Source organism: Ranitomeya variabilis, chromosome 7 (assembly GCF_051348905.1).
Source record: "Ranitomeya variabilis isolate aRanVar5 chromosome 7, aRanVar5.hap1, whole genome shotgun sequence".
Classification (NCBI taxonomy): domain Eukaryota; kingdom Metazoa; phylum Chordata; class Amphibia; order Anura; family Dendrobatidae; genus Ranitomeya; species Ranitomeya variabilis.
In genome coordinates this window covers 230,236,957-230,255,249 of record NC_135238.1, presented here as the reverse complement: position 1 = coordinate 230,255,249, position 18,293 = coordinate 230,236,957, and the positions used below count along the sequence as shown (strand labels likewise).

Genomic DNA, 18,293 nt, shown 5'->3' with positions numbered 1-18,293 from the left:
CTGCAGCTCCTGACAGAGCAGTCTGTAGGAGACTGTGAGGGGAGAAGGAGCAAAGGAGGAGAGCGAGAAACTGGAGTTGTGCTGCGATTGGGCTCACTCCTGTATCAAGCGCAGAAACCAGAGGCCGGAATTCCGAGGTTGTGGGGGTAACTTTATGCCCCACAGCAGAAACTGGCGGACAGGGGATTCTAAGTCTTCTGGCCACCATTACACCCAAAGGCACAGCAGCAGATAGAGTTCGGAGTCACCACAAGAAGGGATACCTGTAAAAAGTTGCCTGCTATGCAGGTAGTGTCCACCTAAAAGGGACAGAGAGAGAGGACCTTGTGTGAAATCTCAGACAGCAAGGAACTTAAAACACAGCGCAGTAAGGAAGGCTTCCAACCCCACCTGGCTAGGGGGATTCTGAATCGCTTCCAGGCTTCCCGGATTCCAAAGACAGCCTGTAACCTGAACTGCTTCAGTAAAAGGTAAAGAGACTGCAACCTTGTGTCCTCCAATTCTTTCCTGCACTTCACCATCTATCATCCTTACCAACTACACCAGGAGCCCTGGGGACCAAGCTCTATACCACCTCTGCTGCAATACCATCATCCCCAGAGGACCCCTTTTAAGCAGTGTCGGCCATCCCTGGCCGAGTACCACAGGCGGCATCACGAACACTACTACATTAGACTTTATTTCCTACTACATCTTTTCCCCCCTTTTATTGGACGCCCAGGGCCACGGACTGGGTCACTGCTACTGTGACACACCCCTTTAAGAACCGGCCCGGTACAGAGTACCCCACGGTCCTAACAGGTGCTCCACCATTTATGCAATCCACACATCCACCATACATATATGGCCAATGGCGCGGGTTTATGCCTAGGCAGGGTGGACCCTCGGGGGCGTCAATCACAGGATATGCTGGGGTTCACCGGTTGCTGTCTGTTATGGGCGCTTTACAGGGGTGGACTGATCATTGGTGGCCGTACAGAAGCCCAAGAGGTCAGAGGGCCACATCCTCCTCTAAAGCTGTTGGATTTGTGCATTATGAGGAGCTACTGGACTACAAGGGGGCCCCATATATTCTTCTTGCACAGAGGTCTTCTGCCAGTTTCCGCCAGTGAAAGGCGCTTGATATGACAATATGATGGAATTATGGACAATGTGTGTGTTTGTTTTGGTTTTTTTGTGCTTTTTTTTAAGATGTCGAGATTTTGTCCCCTGATTACAGTATAGTCATCATATTGGGGGGCTGTAGACGGCCCACTTCTCTGATCTCGCAGGATATTGTGTACAGGCGCTGACTGCGGCTCTTACTGATTGCATGAAGCAGACAATTGAATTAACCTCGTCCCCCGAGAGCAGCTGCAGACGGTATTGTTCTATCTTCACTAACACCGCTATGTTCAATAAAGTCTGAAAGCTGAGGGGGTCGCATGGATCCTGTCATCCGTCTGCTAATTAAAGGTGGGATCCACGCTCGCCCAGTGGGCTTTGTTCAACGTTCTATTTTTCTTTTATTTGAAGGATTTATTTACTTTTACATTAAAAAGAACTAAAGTTCTGCAACTTCTATTGTGCTTTAGGTTCCAATTCCTTGCCATGTTTAAAGTCTTTGCTTGCAGTCAGTGAAGGATGATTTTTATTTTTTTTTTAATTACCTGAGGCGGAGCCATACAGACCTAATACTTGTTACAGCTGCAAATTTGATGCAATTTTATCCATTCCAGTAAATACTTGGCGGTCGTTTTGCCTGCAGCCTGTCCGCACAGTTAGATATGTAAGTATTGTGGTATGGCTATATAGGCGCTTGCCCCCAATAAAGTAACTTTAAAAAATAAATAAATAAAAAAAATCGAGATCCGATGTACCATTCTGCATGTACAGTCTGTGCAGACCTATGTGTGTCCATGGTTACAGACTACAAGCAGAGCCTCTGCAGTCTTGGGCTACTTTCACATTAGCGTCGTGCACTGCACGTCACAATGCGTCGTTTTGCAGAAAAAACGCATCCTGCAAAATTGCTTGCAGGATGCATTTTTTTCTCCATAGACTTTTATTAGTGACGTAGTGCGACGCATTGCCACACGTCGCAACTGTCGTGCGATGGTTGCGTCAGACCGTCGCCACCAAAAAACGTTGCATGTAACTTTTTTGGTGCGTCGTCTGCAGCATTTCCGGCCGCGCATGCGCGGCCGGAACTCCACCCCCTCCTCCTCGCACCTCACAATGGGGCAGCGGATGCGTTGAAAAACCGCATCCGCTGCCCCCGTTGTGCGGCGCTTGCACAGTATGCGTTGGTGCGCTGCAACGCACGACGTTAATGTGAAAGTAGCCTCACCATAGAATTGTGTTTTTCTCCTATACCCCTTTTTTTAATTCTTATCTTGTTTTTTTTTTTTTAAATAGCAGAAGGAGTGTAGTAATACAGCATTGCAGCATGACACTACAATAAAGGGTTTAGTTGTAGTCGGTAACCTTGGACACTTGCAGTTCTGTATAGGAGCTGCAAGCACAAAACGGTGGGAAATCCTTCTGTCTAATAGAAATATAAAGTGTCTTTTTGGGAGGTGAGGAAATAAAACAAATAGTTCCTCTTGTGCTAAAGAGTGGTTATTACATACAGTACAGACCAAAAGTTTGGACACACCTTCTTATTTAAAGATTTTTCTGTATTTTCATGACTATGAAAATTGTACATTCACACTGAAGGCATCAAAACTATGAATTAACATGTGGAATTATATACTTAACAAAAAAGTGTGAAACAACTGAAATTATGTCTTACTAGATGATGGCCCGATTCTATCGCACCAGGTTTTCTAGTATATTGCCCAGCCACTTAGTATATTCCCCAGCCCATGTACGTAGTATATAGCAGCCACGTAGTATGTAACATTGCCCAGGCAGTATATAGCAGCCACGTAATATATAGCACAGCCCACGCAGTACACAGCCCACATAGTATATAACACTGCCTATGTAGTATATAGCAGCCACGCGGTATCTAACAGCCCACGTAGTATACAGCAGTGTGGGCACCATATCCCTGTTAAAGAAAATAATTAAAATAAAAAATAGTTATATACTCACCCCTGGGATCCACCGAAGCTCCGCCGAGCCGCTCGCGCCGGCCGCCATCTTCCGTTCCCAGGATGCATTGCGAAATTACCCAGATGACTTAGCGGTCTCGCGAGACCGCTAAGTCTTCTGGGTATTTTCGCAATGCATCTCCGGGAACAGAAGATGGCGGACAACGGAGGGTGAGTATAGCAGGTTTTTTGTTGTTTTTTTTTTAAATTATTTTTAACATTACATTTTTTTACTATTGATGCCGCATAGGCAGCATCAATAGTAAAAATTGGGGACACACAGGGTTGATAGCAGCGGTTACTGAGTGCATTACCCGCGGCATAACTCGGTCCGTTACCGCCGGCATTAACCCTGTGTGAGCGGTGACCGGAGGGCGCCGGGCACTGACTGCAGGGAGTAAGGAGTGGCCATTTTCTTCTGGACTGTGCGTGTCGCTGATTGGTCGCAGCAAAACGGCCACAACCAATCAGCGACTTGGATTTCCATGACAGACAGAGGCCGCGACCAATGAATATCCGTGACAGACAGACAGAAAGATGGAAGTGACCCTTAGACAAATAGAGATAGAGATACAGATATATAGATATTGATATTCTAGGTTCTTCAAAGTAGCCACCTTTTGCTTTGATGACTGCTTTGCACACTCTTGGCATTCTCTTGATGAGCTTCAAGAGGTAGTCACCGGGAATAGTCTTCCAACAATCTTGAAGGAGTTCCCAGAGATGCTTAGCACTTGTTGGCCCTTTTGCCTTCACTCTGCGGTCCAGCTCACCCCAAACCATCTCGATTGGGTTCAGGTCTGGTGACTGTGGGGCCAGGTCATCTGGCGTAGCACCCATCACTCTCCTTCTTGGTCAAATAGCCCTTACACAGCCTGGAGGTGAGTTTGGGGTCATTGTCCTGTTGAAAAATAAATGATGGTCCAACTAAACGCAAACCGGATGGAATAGCATGCCGCTGCAAGATGCTGTGGTAGCCATGCTGGTTCAGTATGCCTTCAATATATATATATATATATATATATATATATATATATATATATATATATATATATATATATATATATATATATATATATATATATATATATATATATATATATATATATATATATATTTGTCTAAGGGTTTTTCTGTCTGTCCCGTTTATTCATTCGCTGATTGGTCGAGGCCCAGGCGGCCTCGACCAATCAGCGACGGGCACAGTATTGACGTAGTTGTCATAATGGTTGCCATGGCGACTATGTCAAAAAGGTTGCCTCGACCAATCAGCGACGGGCACAGTCGGAATCATCATTGTCCATATACTACGGGGACATGCATATTCTAGAATACCCGATGCATTAGAATCGGGCCACAATCTAGTTTTGAATAAATCCCCAACAGTGTCACCAGCAAAGCCCCCCCACACCATCACACCTCCTCCTCCATGCTTCACTGTGGGAACCAGGCATGTAGAGTCCATCCGTTCACCTTTTCTGCATTGCGTAAAGACACGGTGGTTGGAACCAAAGATCTCAAATTTGGACTCATCAGACCAAAGCACAGATTTCCACTGGTCTAATGTCCTTTCCTTGTGTTCTTTAGCCCAAACAAGTCTCTTCTGCTTGTTGCCTGTCCTTAGCAGTGGTTTCCTAGCAGCTATTTTACCATGAAGGCCCGCTGCACAAAGTCTCCTCTTAACAGTTGTTGTAGAGATGTGTCTGCTGCTAGAACTCTGTGTGGCATTGACCTGGTCTCTAATCTGAGCTGCTGTTAACCTGCGATTTCTGAGGCTGGTGACTCGGGTAAACTTATCCTCAGAAGCAGAGGTGACTCTTGGTCTTCCTTTCCTGGGGCGGTCCTCATGTGAGCCAGTTTCTTTGTAGCGCTTGATTGTTTTTGCCACTGCACTTGGGGACACTTTCAAAGTTTTCCCAATTTTACGGACTGACTGACCTTCATTTCTTAAAGTAATGATGGCCACTCGTTTTTCTTTACTTAGCTGCTTTTTTCTTGCCATAATACAAATTCTAACAGTCTATTCAGTAGGACTATCAGCTGTGTATCCACCAGACTTCTGCTCAACACAACTGATGGTCCCAACCCCATTTATAAGGCAAGAAATCCCACTTATTAAACCTGACAGGGCACACCTGTGAAGTGAAAACCATTCCCGGTGACTACCTCTTGAAGCTCATCAAGAGAATGCCAAGAGTGTGCAAAGCAGTCATCAAAGCAAAAGGTGGCTACTGTGAAGAACCTAGAATATAAGACATAATTTCAGTTGTTTCACACTTTTTTGTTAAGTATATAATTCCACATGTGTTAGTTCATAGTTTTGAAGCCTTCAGTGTGAATGTACAATTTTCATAGTCATGAACATACAGAAAAATCTTTAAATGAGAAGGTGTGTCCAAACTTTTGGTCTGTACTGTACGCTGCTGTGGTTGTCGTCAGATAGAATCAAATCATATGTAGCTGTAAACCCAGCACAGCGAGGTTATACAGAGTTTGTAAAGGGGGGGTTAGAAGTATTCCCATTCCCCCACTAATTCCCGCTGGTGCTGTCTGTGTACCTGCCTGCAGCATCTCTGCCAGTAGCACCAGCCTCCCCTGCTGTGGATAAGCCTGGGCTATTTACTGGGGGTCCCACAGCAGCCGGCAGAACAATTTCTGCTTGATTAGACCCTTGCTCCTTGGAGCTCAGGTTCTTCCTGCGGATTCAACACTATTAATAAGAAGTATAATAAGTGCAGCAGCTGTCAGATGTAAGGGGCGGTGGGTGCACAGGAATGTAACATCACAGGGGGGGTGCAGATACCACTCATTATATCCCCCCCCTATTCACAATACAACTAAGAGGGGATGCACTGAGCTAATGGGAAGGGGGATGGGTTATAAATGCTGAACACAGATCCGCCAGATAGTAGAATTGTCTTCTTTGTCTTCATGCTGGGGTATTAATATTTACATATTTATTTTTTTTGCAGTCAGTACACAGACTTTATCTATCCCTCTACCAAGCAGGTCAAGAAACAGGAACTAAGGAGATGGATTTATTAATATTTTACCTTCTATTCAAATATTTAGAATAAATTGGTCAATATTTCATGTTTTATTTATTGGTTGTTTTTTTTAAATATTAAAGGAACTTGCACATGTAGCAAATCTGATGCAGATTTTCCCTCATCAAAATATTTCTCTACTGGTAAGCATCATATGTCGCCCTGTAAAATCTGTAATAACAATCTGCGCAAACAAAAATCAAAATCCTGCACTTATCACCATCCGCACCACTGGTAAATTTAAGCTTGGAAAATTTCTGTGACATTTTGAAATTCACCGACTTGGCTGGTACTCCATTACACTGCAGATCTTCGGCACACCGTGAGGATCTGAGTGCATTTACTCTGAGAATATTTTATTTGCAAAAGATTTGCTGTGGATTTTTCTGCAGAGTAACTGCACCAAAATCTGCATGTGTTCAATAAGGATTTCCTTTGCTATTTTTACATTTGCATTTGCAAAACCTGAAACCCACAAGTAATTTTGCACAAAGAGTTGACATCCTGCAGATTTTAAGATGCGTTCCACCAGTGAAAACTTAGCTGATTTTCTGTCCTTATTGTCAATAAATCTAATTTTGTACAGACACTCTGGGGATAGCAAGCGACGAAATTGATCAATGCTGTGGATTTGACATCTGTACCCTTGTCTATTCATGCTGCACATAGTCACCAATTGTTATCCTTTGCAATGTAAAAGGTGAAGCTTATGGTGTATCTGCAACGGAAACCGCTACATTATCTGCACAATTTAGTTCTGTAGCATCCTGAGGGGATCTGCACCGCAGGTCTATTTCCGTGCAGAAGAGTTTTGACAATGTCTGAATGTGATTGGATTAAAAAAAATGTATCTTCTATTTTGTTACGGTGCAATGTTTCCTTTTGGAAAATCCCACAACAAATATGTAAAGCATAAACATAAACCAGCTGGTGCATGGGTTCTAGTGACATTTATGCAGCCATTTCCCTCAAAAGGGCCTAATTTTAATCTGCACTGTGTAGCCCCTATCCCCTGTCAGCCGCCGATGCAAAGAGTTAAATAAGCGGTCACTCACATATGCTCCTGTAAATTATTTACATGCAGATTCTGCAGTTTGCTGCATCCTTTAGTTATTCTGCAGTTCTGTTGGTTAGTGATGACCTGTCATTCATCTCGTCACTCAGTCCCCAGAAGTGACAGTCCTTCTCCTCCGGTCCTGGAGCCCATTGTCCTGAGCGGATTATCCCAGAAATGACACTGTGCGGTGACACATCTATTCGGGCAGAAAGTCTTCTCGCAGATCAGCTTCTATTTCCTCCGTTGTCTGTGTCGTAGAGGTGACACAAGAGTTTATGTAATTGGAAAGACCAGTGTACAATGTAGTCACCTGCTGTATCCTGTTCATGCGGTTTTTAAAGAATTATTTTACAGCAGGGCAACCTCAAATTCCCGGCCCCCTATATGTCCCCTCCTGAGTCCTGATCTTAGAGGTGATGGTCTTTTTAACCAATACACATGCTGTATTCCCCTTCAAAGCACAAAAATGAAAAAGTGACTGCGAATTCTATAAAGGGCAGTATTATACTGTAGTAGTTATATTCTTGTGCATAGGGGGCAGTATTATAATAGTTACACCGGGTACGGAAAGTATTCAGACCCCTTTAAATTTTTCACCGTTTCATTGCAGCCATTTGGTAAATTCAAAAAAGTTCATTTTTTTCTCATTAATGTCCACTCTGCACCCCATCTTGACTGGAAAAAAAAAAACGTAGAAATTTTTGAGTATTTATTAAAAAAGAAAAACTGAATCTCACATGGTCATAAGTCTTCAGACCCTTTGCTCAGTGTTGAGTAGAAGCACCTCTTTGAGCTAGTACAGCCATGAGTCTTCTTGGGAATGATGCAACAAGTTTTCCCCCCCCTGGATTTGGGGATCCTCGGCCATTCGTCCTTGCAGATCCTCTCCAGGTCCATCAGGTTGGATGGTGAACGTTGGTGGACGCCATTTTCAGGTCTCTCCAGAGATGCTCAGTTGGGTTTAGGTCAGGGCTCTGGCTGGGCCGGTCAGGAATGGTCACAGAGTTGTTCTGAATCCGCTCCTTTGTTATTTTAGCTGTGTGCTTAGGGTCATTGTCTTGTTGGAAGTTGAACCTTCGGCCAAGTCTGAGGTCCAGAGCACTCTGGAAGAGGTTTTCATCCAGGATATCTTTGTACTTGGCCTCTTTCATGTTTCCTTCAATGACAACTAGTCATCCTGTCCCTGCAGCTGAAAAAAAAACCCCATAGCATGATGCTGCCACCACGTTTCACTGTTGGGATTGTTTTGGGCAGGTGATGAGCAGTGCCTGTTTTTTTACACACATACCCCTTAGAATTATCTCAAAAAAGGTCTATCTTCATCTCATCAGACCAGAGAATCTTATTTCTCATAGTCTGGGAGTCCTTCATGTGTCTTTTAGCAAACTCTCTATGTGGGCTTTCATATGTCTTGCACTGAGGGGAGGCTTCCGTCGGGCCACTCTGCCATAAAGGCCTGACTGGTGGAGGGCTGCAGTGATAGATGACTTTGTGGAACTTTCTCCCATCTCCCTACTGCATCTCTGGAGCTCAGCCACAGTGATCTTGGGGTTCGTCTTTACCTATATCATCAAGGCTATTCTCCCACGATTGCTCAGTTTGGCTGGACGGCCAGGTCTAGGAAGACTTCTGGTGGTCTCAAACTTCCTCCATTTAAGGATTATGGAGGCCACTGTGCTCTAGGAACCTTGGGTACTGCAGAAATTCTGTTGTAACCTTGGCCAGATCTGTGCCTTGCCACAATTCTGTCTCTGAGCTCCTTGGCCAGTTCCTTTGACCTCATGATTCTCACTTGGTCTGACATGCACTGTGAGCTGTGAGCTCTTATATAGACAGGTGAGCGCCTTCCCAAATCAAGTCCTATCAGTGTAATTACACACAGCTGGACTCCAATGAAGGAGTAGAAACATCTCAAGGAGGATCACAAGGAAATGGACAGCAGGTGACTTACATATGAGGGTCTGAGCAAAGGGTCTGAATACTAATGACCATGTGATATTTCAGTTTTTCTTTTTTAATAAATATGCAAAAATGTCTACATTTGTTTTTTTTTCAGTCAACATGGGGTGCAGAGTGTACATTAATGAGAAATTGAATTTACCAAATCACAGCATTTAAACAGTGAAAAATGCAAAGGGATCTGAATACTTTCCGTACCCACTGTATATTCTTTTACATAGGGAGCAGTATTATAGTAGTTATATTCTTGTACATAGGGAGCAGTATTATAGTAGTTATATTCTTGTACATAGGGAGCAGTATTATAGTAGTTATATTCTTGTACATAGGGGCAGTATTATAGTAGTTATATTCTTGTACATAGGAGCAGTATTATAGTAGTTATATTCTTGTACATAGGAGCAGTATTATAGTAGTTATATTCTTGTACATAGGAGCAGTATTATAGTAGTTATATTCTTGTACATAGGGGCAGTATTATAGTAGTTATATTCTTGTACATAGGAGCAGTATTATAGTAGTTATATTCTTGTACATAGGAGCAGTATTATAGTAGTTATATTCTTGTACATAGGGGCAGTATTATAGTAGTTATATTCTTGTATATAGGAGCAGTATTATAGTAGATATATTCTTGTACATAGGGGCAGTATTATAGTAGTTATATTCTTGTACATAGGAGCAGTATTATAGTAGTTATATTCTTGTACATAGGAGCAGCATTATAGTAGTTATATTCTTGTACATAGGGGGAGTATTATAGTAGTTATATTCTTGTACATAGGGGGCAGTATTATAGTAGTTATATTCTTGTACATAGGGGCAGTATTATAGTAGTTATATTCTTGTACATAGGAGCAGTATTATAGTAGTTATATTCTTGTACATAGGAGCAGTATTATAGTAGTTATATTCTTGTACATAGGAGCAGTATTATAGTAGTTAGTCTTGTACATGGGGGCAGTTAGTGGTTTTTATTTTCTTCTGTTCTATTATAGGACTGAAATAAGTAATCTATGTGAGTAAAACACATTTTTTCTCTGATTTTGCAGGGAAGTCGTGTGTGGCTCGTCATAAATGGTAGTTTGGTTCCAGCCACGGTCACCTCTTGCAGTGATGGAGATGTTCTGTTTACAAGCGACTATGATCAGGTAAGATTTTGCAAATACAGTAAATGGGGGGAAGTTGCAGAAAAGACACATCCGGTGTTGTCAATCCCTTCTCTGAGGGACCATAAAAGGCAAGTGTTTGCAACATTTATAATGAAACCCAATTGCAAAAATGATCTTTAGCCCCAAATGAATTAATATAATTGCCCCAAAGGTGGACAACCACTTTCAGAAATCAGCAGCCTGATTTTTCATCTTTTGATATATATAATGAGGCATCGTGATTACTCGCTAATACCGCCCCCTGCACAGTAGCTCCACCCCCCACCACATCACCATACATAATCCCGCCCCCAACCCCATTACCACACACAATCCCACCCCCCACCACATTACCACACACAATCCCGCCCCCACCACATTACCACACATAATCCCGCCCCCACCACATTACCACACATAATCCTGCCCCCACATTACCACATAATCCCGCCCCCCACCACATCACCACATAATCCCGCCCCCCACCACATTGCCACAGATAATTTCGCCCCCCACCACATTACCACAATAATCCCGCCACCCCACCACATTACCACACGAGGCTCCGTCCACACACATTACCATACGCAGCGCTTCCTTTCTATGTAATTCAACCACTTCAGCCAAGGTAAACGTACATTTAATTGCATCCGCATTCTCCCAAACAAAATGAGCCAAGAAGAGTCGCCAGGTCTATCTCACAGGCCGCAGGAAAATCCGGACAACGATGCAGTAGCTGATGCATACCTCCCAACCATCCCGGATCCAGCGGGACCGTCCCAATTTTGACAGTCAGCCCCGCGATCCCGGGCGGGACATTAGTTGTCCCGCACTGGTTGGGAGGTGTGTATATCACCCGGTCAGCTCCCTGAGCCCCTGCACCCACAGAGCAGCATATTGGCTGCTCTGTGCACACAGGACCTGTGATGAAGTCACAGGATGGGAGGAGTCAGGGGGTCACATGATCGGGAGGACCTCCGTGTACAGGACTCTGCTGGTTGTCATGGTGCTGGAGGAAGGTAAGCGTATGGTCAGGAGGTGTTTACAGTGTGGATGTAGCATAGCCGTGTGTGTACGAGGTGTATGGATCAGAGCAGCGTGTGAAAGGTGTATGGAGCGGAGTCGTGTGTGTAAGAGGTGTACGGAGCGGAGCAGCATGTGTATGAGGTGTACAGAGCATAGCCACGTGTGTACGAGGTGTGCGGAGCAGAGCCATGTGTGTACAAGGTACACGGAGTGGAGCAGTGTGTGCAATGTGTATGGAGCGGAGCAGTGTGTGCAATGTGTATGGAGCGGAGCCGTGTATTTATGAAGTGTACGGAGTGGAGCCGTGTGTGTATGAGGTGTATGGGGAGGAGCCGTGTGTGTATGAGGTGTACAGAGCAGAGCCGCATGTGCAAGGTGTATGGAGCGGAGTCGCATGTGTACGAGGTGTACGGAGCAGACGCTGGCTGTCGGATCGGAGCAGATATTGCTCCTCGCTCTGACACTGACTGGCACAGGAGACACGGAGGTCTTATCAGTGGCGTATCAGAGCTGCAGCGACATGAGCAGTCAGCGGCGCAGCTGGATGACACCATTCAGCGCCGTGGGAGTGGAAGCTGACGGCTGCTGCGAGGGAGCACGGTGAAAGGTGTGTGTAGTGATGGAGACGGCAATGATGGGGTTGGGGTAACCAAGTGTGGCCATTATATTGCACCCAGTATTGTGTGGGGCCATTATACTGTATGGAGCATCGTGAGGGGCCATTATACTGTACCCAGCATTATGTGTGGCCATTATACTATACCCAGCATCGTGTGGGGACATTATACAGTATGGAGCGTCATGTGTGGCCATTATACTGTATGGACCATCACATGGGGCAAGTATACTGTACGCAGCATCATGTGGGGCCATTATACAGTATGGAGCATAATGTGGCCATTATACAGTATGGAGCATTGTGTGACCATTATACAGTATGGAGCACTGTGGCCAATATACAGTATGGAGCATCATGTGGAGCCATTATACAGTATGGAGCATCATGTGTGGCCATTATACAGTATGGAGCGTCATGTGTGGCCATGTTTTTTTTTTTGTTTATAATTATTGTTTACGAAACATTGTGATCAGAAGGGCTAAATGGGTGTGGTTGGGGCGTGACTAGTTGTGAAATGGGTGTGGTCAGAGGTGTGGCCTAAAATTTGCAGCTGCGCGCGCCGCTGACTTTGTCCCTCTTTCCCTTCCTCGAAAGTTGGGAGGTATGGCTGATGGACAACAACAATATCGACTAAATCGTAGGATCGGTTATTAGTAGTATTCGGATTTTTAATGATTATTATTATTAACTTCATTTTAAGTTAATTTACCAACTGCGTAAGTGCAGCGCCCCAGAGTCCTTGTCGTTGCAGTACTGATGCTCCGCCGCTAAGGGGGGCTATGGTACGCCTGATGTCACTGAAGGAGTTCTTCTGACCAGGTATCACAGTCACCAATACATTTCACAGTCTAGCCTCCAGGGGGAGCTATGTATTAGGCCACTCCTCACAATCTGGTAAAACTGGGGGTTAGGCAGGAAGTTAGATGAGAAAGCTGACTGGGTTGGAACCAGGCAACACCTTGTGGCAGAGGGTGTTGTAGGGGGAAGATTCAGAGGGGTCCCTGTCAGGGGTGGGATCCTGACAGAGGCCTAGCAACCAGAGAGAACGTTACAGGACCGCGCCTGCACGATATAGCGGCGGTACCCTAAGAAAGGACAAGAAGCGAGGTTTATTGTGAAGAGTGAGAAACGAGATCAACGCAACAAGGAGAATACCAGTAGGAGTCGTGCTGTAAGACGAGGCAACATCCTATTGAGGCGCAATACCGGTGGCCGGAACGCCGAGGAAGTATAGAGCTCCAAGCCAAACTTCAAACCTACGGCAGGACAGTCAGTTATAGGCGGGCTGTCTCACCCAATTGACCTAGGAAGACACAGGGGGGTAACAACAGGAGTGGGGCGACGCTAGAGTCCCGGAAGAGCTCCGAGCCTCCCCGTCATACTGGTGCGTCCTAACCATAAGATCTGGGGGACGTGAAAGAACATCAGAATCGAGTTGTGAGGGAACACGAGAAACAGACACAACAGTTGTGAGGACTATCCCGTGGTGCTCAGCAGGGAAGGACTACAACACACAAGCGCTAGAAGGTAGGCACAGATTTCCACCTGCAAAGGGAGCTCTGGAGGTGCCATCGGACCGGCCAGGCTTGCGCAGCCCAGTTAACCGTATTCCGGATTGAGGATCCTGAAGCCTTCAGTAAAGAAGGTAAAGAGACTGCAACCTGGTGTCCTCGTTATTTACTGCGACCTGCACCGCACCACCACACCATCACGCACACCTATCATTGTACGCCCCTCAGCAGGGTCACGGACCAGGTCTAGCCACCGTGACAACCCCAGGACAGAGACTCAGAGGCCCTGTACCGGGTACCCCTCGGCCCTGCGACAGTGGGGGCGCTACAACTTGGCGTCACGAACAGGATCTACTTAAGCCTGAAGAATCAGGTCATGTGTGCCTTGGGACTGTGATTTATTATACTTGGACTGTGACTTATTGCAAAGACTGTGCATTGCCATTTACCGCCAAAAACTGCCGCCATTACAGCGCTGAGGAGAGCGCAGGAGAAGAGGGGCGTGGACTGGGCGTGGACAAGCTGGAGAGCGCGAAAGACAATGGCCGCCCAGTCTAAATATTTCTGCACCGTGAGGACGTGTCCGTCAGCAGCCGAGATCCGCCTCCTGATTCTCAATGGTGGGCGGAGACAGAGAAAACGAAACCGCCCACGAAGGAGAGAGCCATGGCCAGCAGCTCGGGACCCGAATGTGGGGTTGAAGCAGAAGTCTCCCCCAACTACCCGGACGAATACCGCAGCCAATTCTCCACGGATAGCGCTGATCTCTTGCAGGCTGAGATGGGAGACTTGATCCACCAGCTCCTTCAGCTGAACGTGAAGGCCCAGGCTCCGCACCAGGTAGCGCCGGAAGGAAGTCCTCTGGCATCGGATCCTGTACCAGCACCGGAGTTGTTGCAGAGGCCCTCGCCGGCACAGCCAGCGGAACCCGCCGCAGAGGAGGAACCTGCATTGGCTGGTGAGTTCGCCGACCCCGTCCCGCCGGCAGAGGGCTTGTTAATAGGCCCCGTTGCGGCACCCCCTCTCCCTGGGACCCATAGACTTCAGCGCCTGTTACCATGGGAGGAGGCAACGGGTATGGAACACCTCCTGAAAGCCCCGATTCCGCCAACTACCATGCTGTGGGAGGCCCATGCGGAGCGTACGGTATGCCGCTGGGTGAACCCAGGATCCAACCTCATGGGGTTCCCCGGGGTGAAGACACGGGAAGGGGAGATGGTGCAGGCCCTGAGCTGGGAGGAATACCAGACCCAGCTGGCACAGCAGTGGAAGGAGAAGGAACAGGCGTACCAGGCCGGGCTGGAGGCCCACCATCAAAAAGACCTGGTGGTCAAGGGCCGGGCCCGCAAGGACCCCACCGCTCACCAGGCCCCGCGCAGGCAGGGCACTATTGTCGCCTTCAAGCTCCGCGGAGGTTGGGGCTTTATTAAAGAGCCGGGCCTATACGCCGAAGTCTTCGTCAACCGGCGGGATGTGGAGTCGCATCTCAGAGAGGGCCACCCAGACCGGGATCTCTATCCGGGGGACGAAGTCACTTACACCCGGCATTTTGGGGGAAAGGGGTGGTTCGCCCTGAATGTCCACAAAAAGCGCAGCCCCGTGACACCCTCGACTAAGATGTCGGAGAAGCTGTCCCCTATAGCCACGGTGCTCCCTTATGATCAGCCCACGGTCATCACCAAGACCACCGTGGTCACTCCAACGTGCACTATGGTCAAGACCACGACCTGCAGCATAGTCACCTCAACCACCCTCGTGGCCAGGGAGGCGCCTCTTCAGGTGGGCGGTGCCCCTGCTGCTCCTGAACTGAAGACAGTGGGTACGCAGACCCCCAGATGGGACAACACTCCTCCTTACGCAGTACCATGCGGCGGGCAATATCCACAGGGGTTGCCTCCGCCGGTGCTGCCTCCTGAGTGGTTCAAGTAAATATCCTAACACTCTGCAAATGTAAATAGTTGATTGTTTGTTTCCCGTTTGCTACAACCCGATCAGGGTTAACTCTTAAAGGGATCCCTTTGTTTACCCGGGATCCCTATTGCTGTTAACTTGTGCAAACAGGTAGAAAACAAAAAGTAATCAAGAACTGCTGAATCATGAACAATGCATGATTACAAACTTTTTGTACATAGTTTGCACCTTCTTAAAGGTGCCCTCTACTGGTTTTACACAAAGAAAGGACTCTTTGCGAAGAAACTGTTCCTGGAAACGGTACAGGAGTCCTTGCTGCATGCGGACTTGCAGCTTGAGAAGTTGCACTACCTCATAGAGACTTAGTCCCTTCTTAAAGGGGATGTTCACCAAAAGCACTTAAAGAATGATAATGTTTTGAAAGAAAGTACTGATAATGCTGATATGTAAAGGTTATATGTAGAAAGCTAGTTAAATTGTGAGAAATGTTTAATGATGTTGATAGAAGAATGAGGACAGAAAGTGAACCCGTACGGGGTTAGTCAGTGAGTCCTCCTAGGAGCCATACAGAGATGGCTCGGTAATCCTGAACTGAAAGATGGATGATATGTTCTATACTGTGTATAGTAGTAGAAAGGCAGTAGGCCCGGGCAGAAAGGGGCGTGTTATGATCCTAGTGGCAAGGATCACAGGTCGGACTAGCTAAGTAACTGAACAGACTACTAGCTCTGGGGAAGTGGTAACTAGATTGACCGCAACCTGATCCTATCCGCAAACAACTATAGGCAGCCGTGGAACGTTACCTAAAAATCCTAGACGTCTTGTCACGGCCTGAGAAACTGACTATTCCTGGAGGGAAAGTAAGTCCTCACTTGCCTCAGTGGAATGACCCCAAAGATATAGAATAGCCCCCCACAAATATTAAGGGTGAGTTAAGGGGAAAGCACAAACGCAGAGATGAAATCAGATTTAGCAAATGAGGCCCGCTAATACTAGATAGCAGAAAATAGGAAGGAAACTGTGCGGTCAATAAAAAACCCTAATCAAAATATCCACGCAGAGATTGCTCGAGCCCCCGCACCAACTAACGGTGCGGGGGAAGCAACTCCGTACCCCAGAGCTTACCAGCAAAAAGAAGTCACATGTTAGCAAGCTGGACTAGACTCATCATACACAGAAATCATATTGCAGGCAGATGAGCAAAAAATATTCAAACAGAACTTAGCTTATCCTGAAGAGGCAGAAAACGAGATAATCAGGAGTAATCAGAATAGCACTGAATACATTGACAGCCGGCAACAAGTGGAAGTGAAGCAGAGCTAAATAGGAGCCTCCCTGGTGAATAACGAGGCAGCTAATCCAGCAGACCCGCAGGATAATAAACCAAACCACCAGGGGGAGCCAAAAAACCAAAGTCACACAATACCATCTGTGACCACAAGAGGGAGCCTGAAAACGGAGTTCACAACAGGGGCGGTCCTGTAACAGAAAGGAGAGGCAGTAGGCCTGGAGCAGATAGGACAGGCGGTCCTGCAGATGTAAAGAAGGAGAATGCAGAAAAGTTGATTAGCCTTATAATGTTTTATAGGAAGGTCTTTAGTGGATTCAGCGAGTACGTCCTTAAAGACAAAGTTAAATTATTGCTCAAAAATTTTGCACTTAGTAGAATACCCGGTTGGGTAAGAAAAGTTATTTATAGTATGTTATTTAAAGTATTTAACCATGTTTGTAACGTTCAAGTGTCCTCACCTCCCATAAAGGGAAGCTCTGTTAAAAAAGTTTACTTGTACTTGCATTTTCAAAAATTGTATGTCTTTTTGCTAACATGTATTGTTGTTTTCTTCCCAGTCCAGGAGTACTGGATTTAACCGGGGGGGGAGTGCAGCGCCCTAGAGTCCTGGTCGTTGCAGTACTGATGCTCCGCCGCTAAGGGGGGCTATGGTACGCCTGATGGCACTGAAGGAGTTCTTCTGACCAGGTATCACAGACACCAATACATTTCACAGTCTGGCCTCCAGGGGGAGCTAAGGGTTCTATGTATTAGGCCACTCCTCACAATCTGGTAAAACTGGGGGTTAGGCAGGAAGTTAGATGAGAAAGCTGACTGGGTTGGAACCAGGCAACACCTTGTGGCAGAGGGTGTTGTAGGGGGAAGATTCAGAGGGGTCCCTGTCAGGGGTGGGATCCTGACAGAGGCCTAGCAACCAGAGAGAACGTTACGGGACCGCGCCTGCACGATATAGCGGCGGTACCCCAAGAAAGGACAACAAGCGAGGTTTATTGTGCTGAGTGAGAAACGAGATCAACGCAACAAGGAGAATACCAGTAGGAGTCGTGCTGTAAGACGAGGCAACATCCTATTGAGGCGCATAACCGGTGGTCGGAACGCCGAGGAAGTATAGAGCTCCAGGCTAAACTTCAAACCTACGGCAGGACAGTCAGTTATAGGCGGGCTGTCTCACCCAATTGACCTAGGAAGACACAGGGGGGTAACAACAGGAGTGGGGCGACGCTAGAGTCCCGGAAGAGCTCCGAGCCTCCCCGTCATACGGGTGCGTCCTAACCATAAGATCTGGGGGACGTGAAAGAACATCAGAATCGAGTTGTGAGGAACACGAGAAACAGACACAACAGTTGTGAGGACTATCCCGTGGTGCTTAGCAGGGAAGGACTACAACACACAAGCGCTAGAAGGTAGGCACAGATTTCCACCTGCAAAGGGAGCTCTGGAGGTGCCATCGGACCGGCCGGACTTGCGCAGCCCGGTTAACCGTATTCCGGATTGAGGATCCTGAAGCCTTCAGTAAAGAGGTAAAGAGACTGCAACCTGGTGTCCTCGTTATTTACTGCGACCTGCACCGCACCACCACACCATCACGCACACCTATCATTGTACGCCCCTCAGCAGGGTCACGGACCGGGTCTAGCCACC

At 46.8% G+C, this 18,293-nt stretch overlaps 1 protein-coding gene across 1 annotated transcript in view; it reads left to right on the top strand.

Moving 5' to 3' along the window:
* Positions 1-18,293, top strand: part of LOC143784615 (unconventional myosin-X-like) — a 98,855-nt gene that overhangs the window by 13,215 nt on the left and 67,347 nt on the right. Inside the window, exon 2 of the mRNA XM_077273078.1 lies at positions 10,196-10,294. Within this exon, the coding sequence (XP_077129193.1) occupies positions 10,196-10,294 (99 nt within the window). The remainder of the gene's footprint in view (positions 1-10,195; positions 10,295-18,293) is intronic.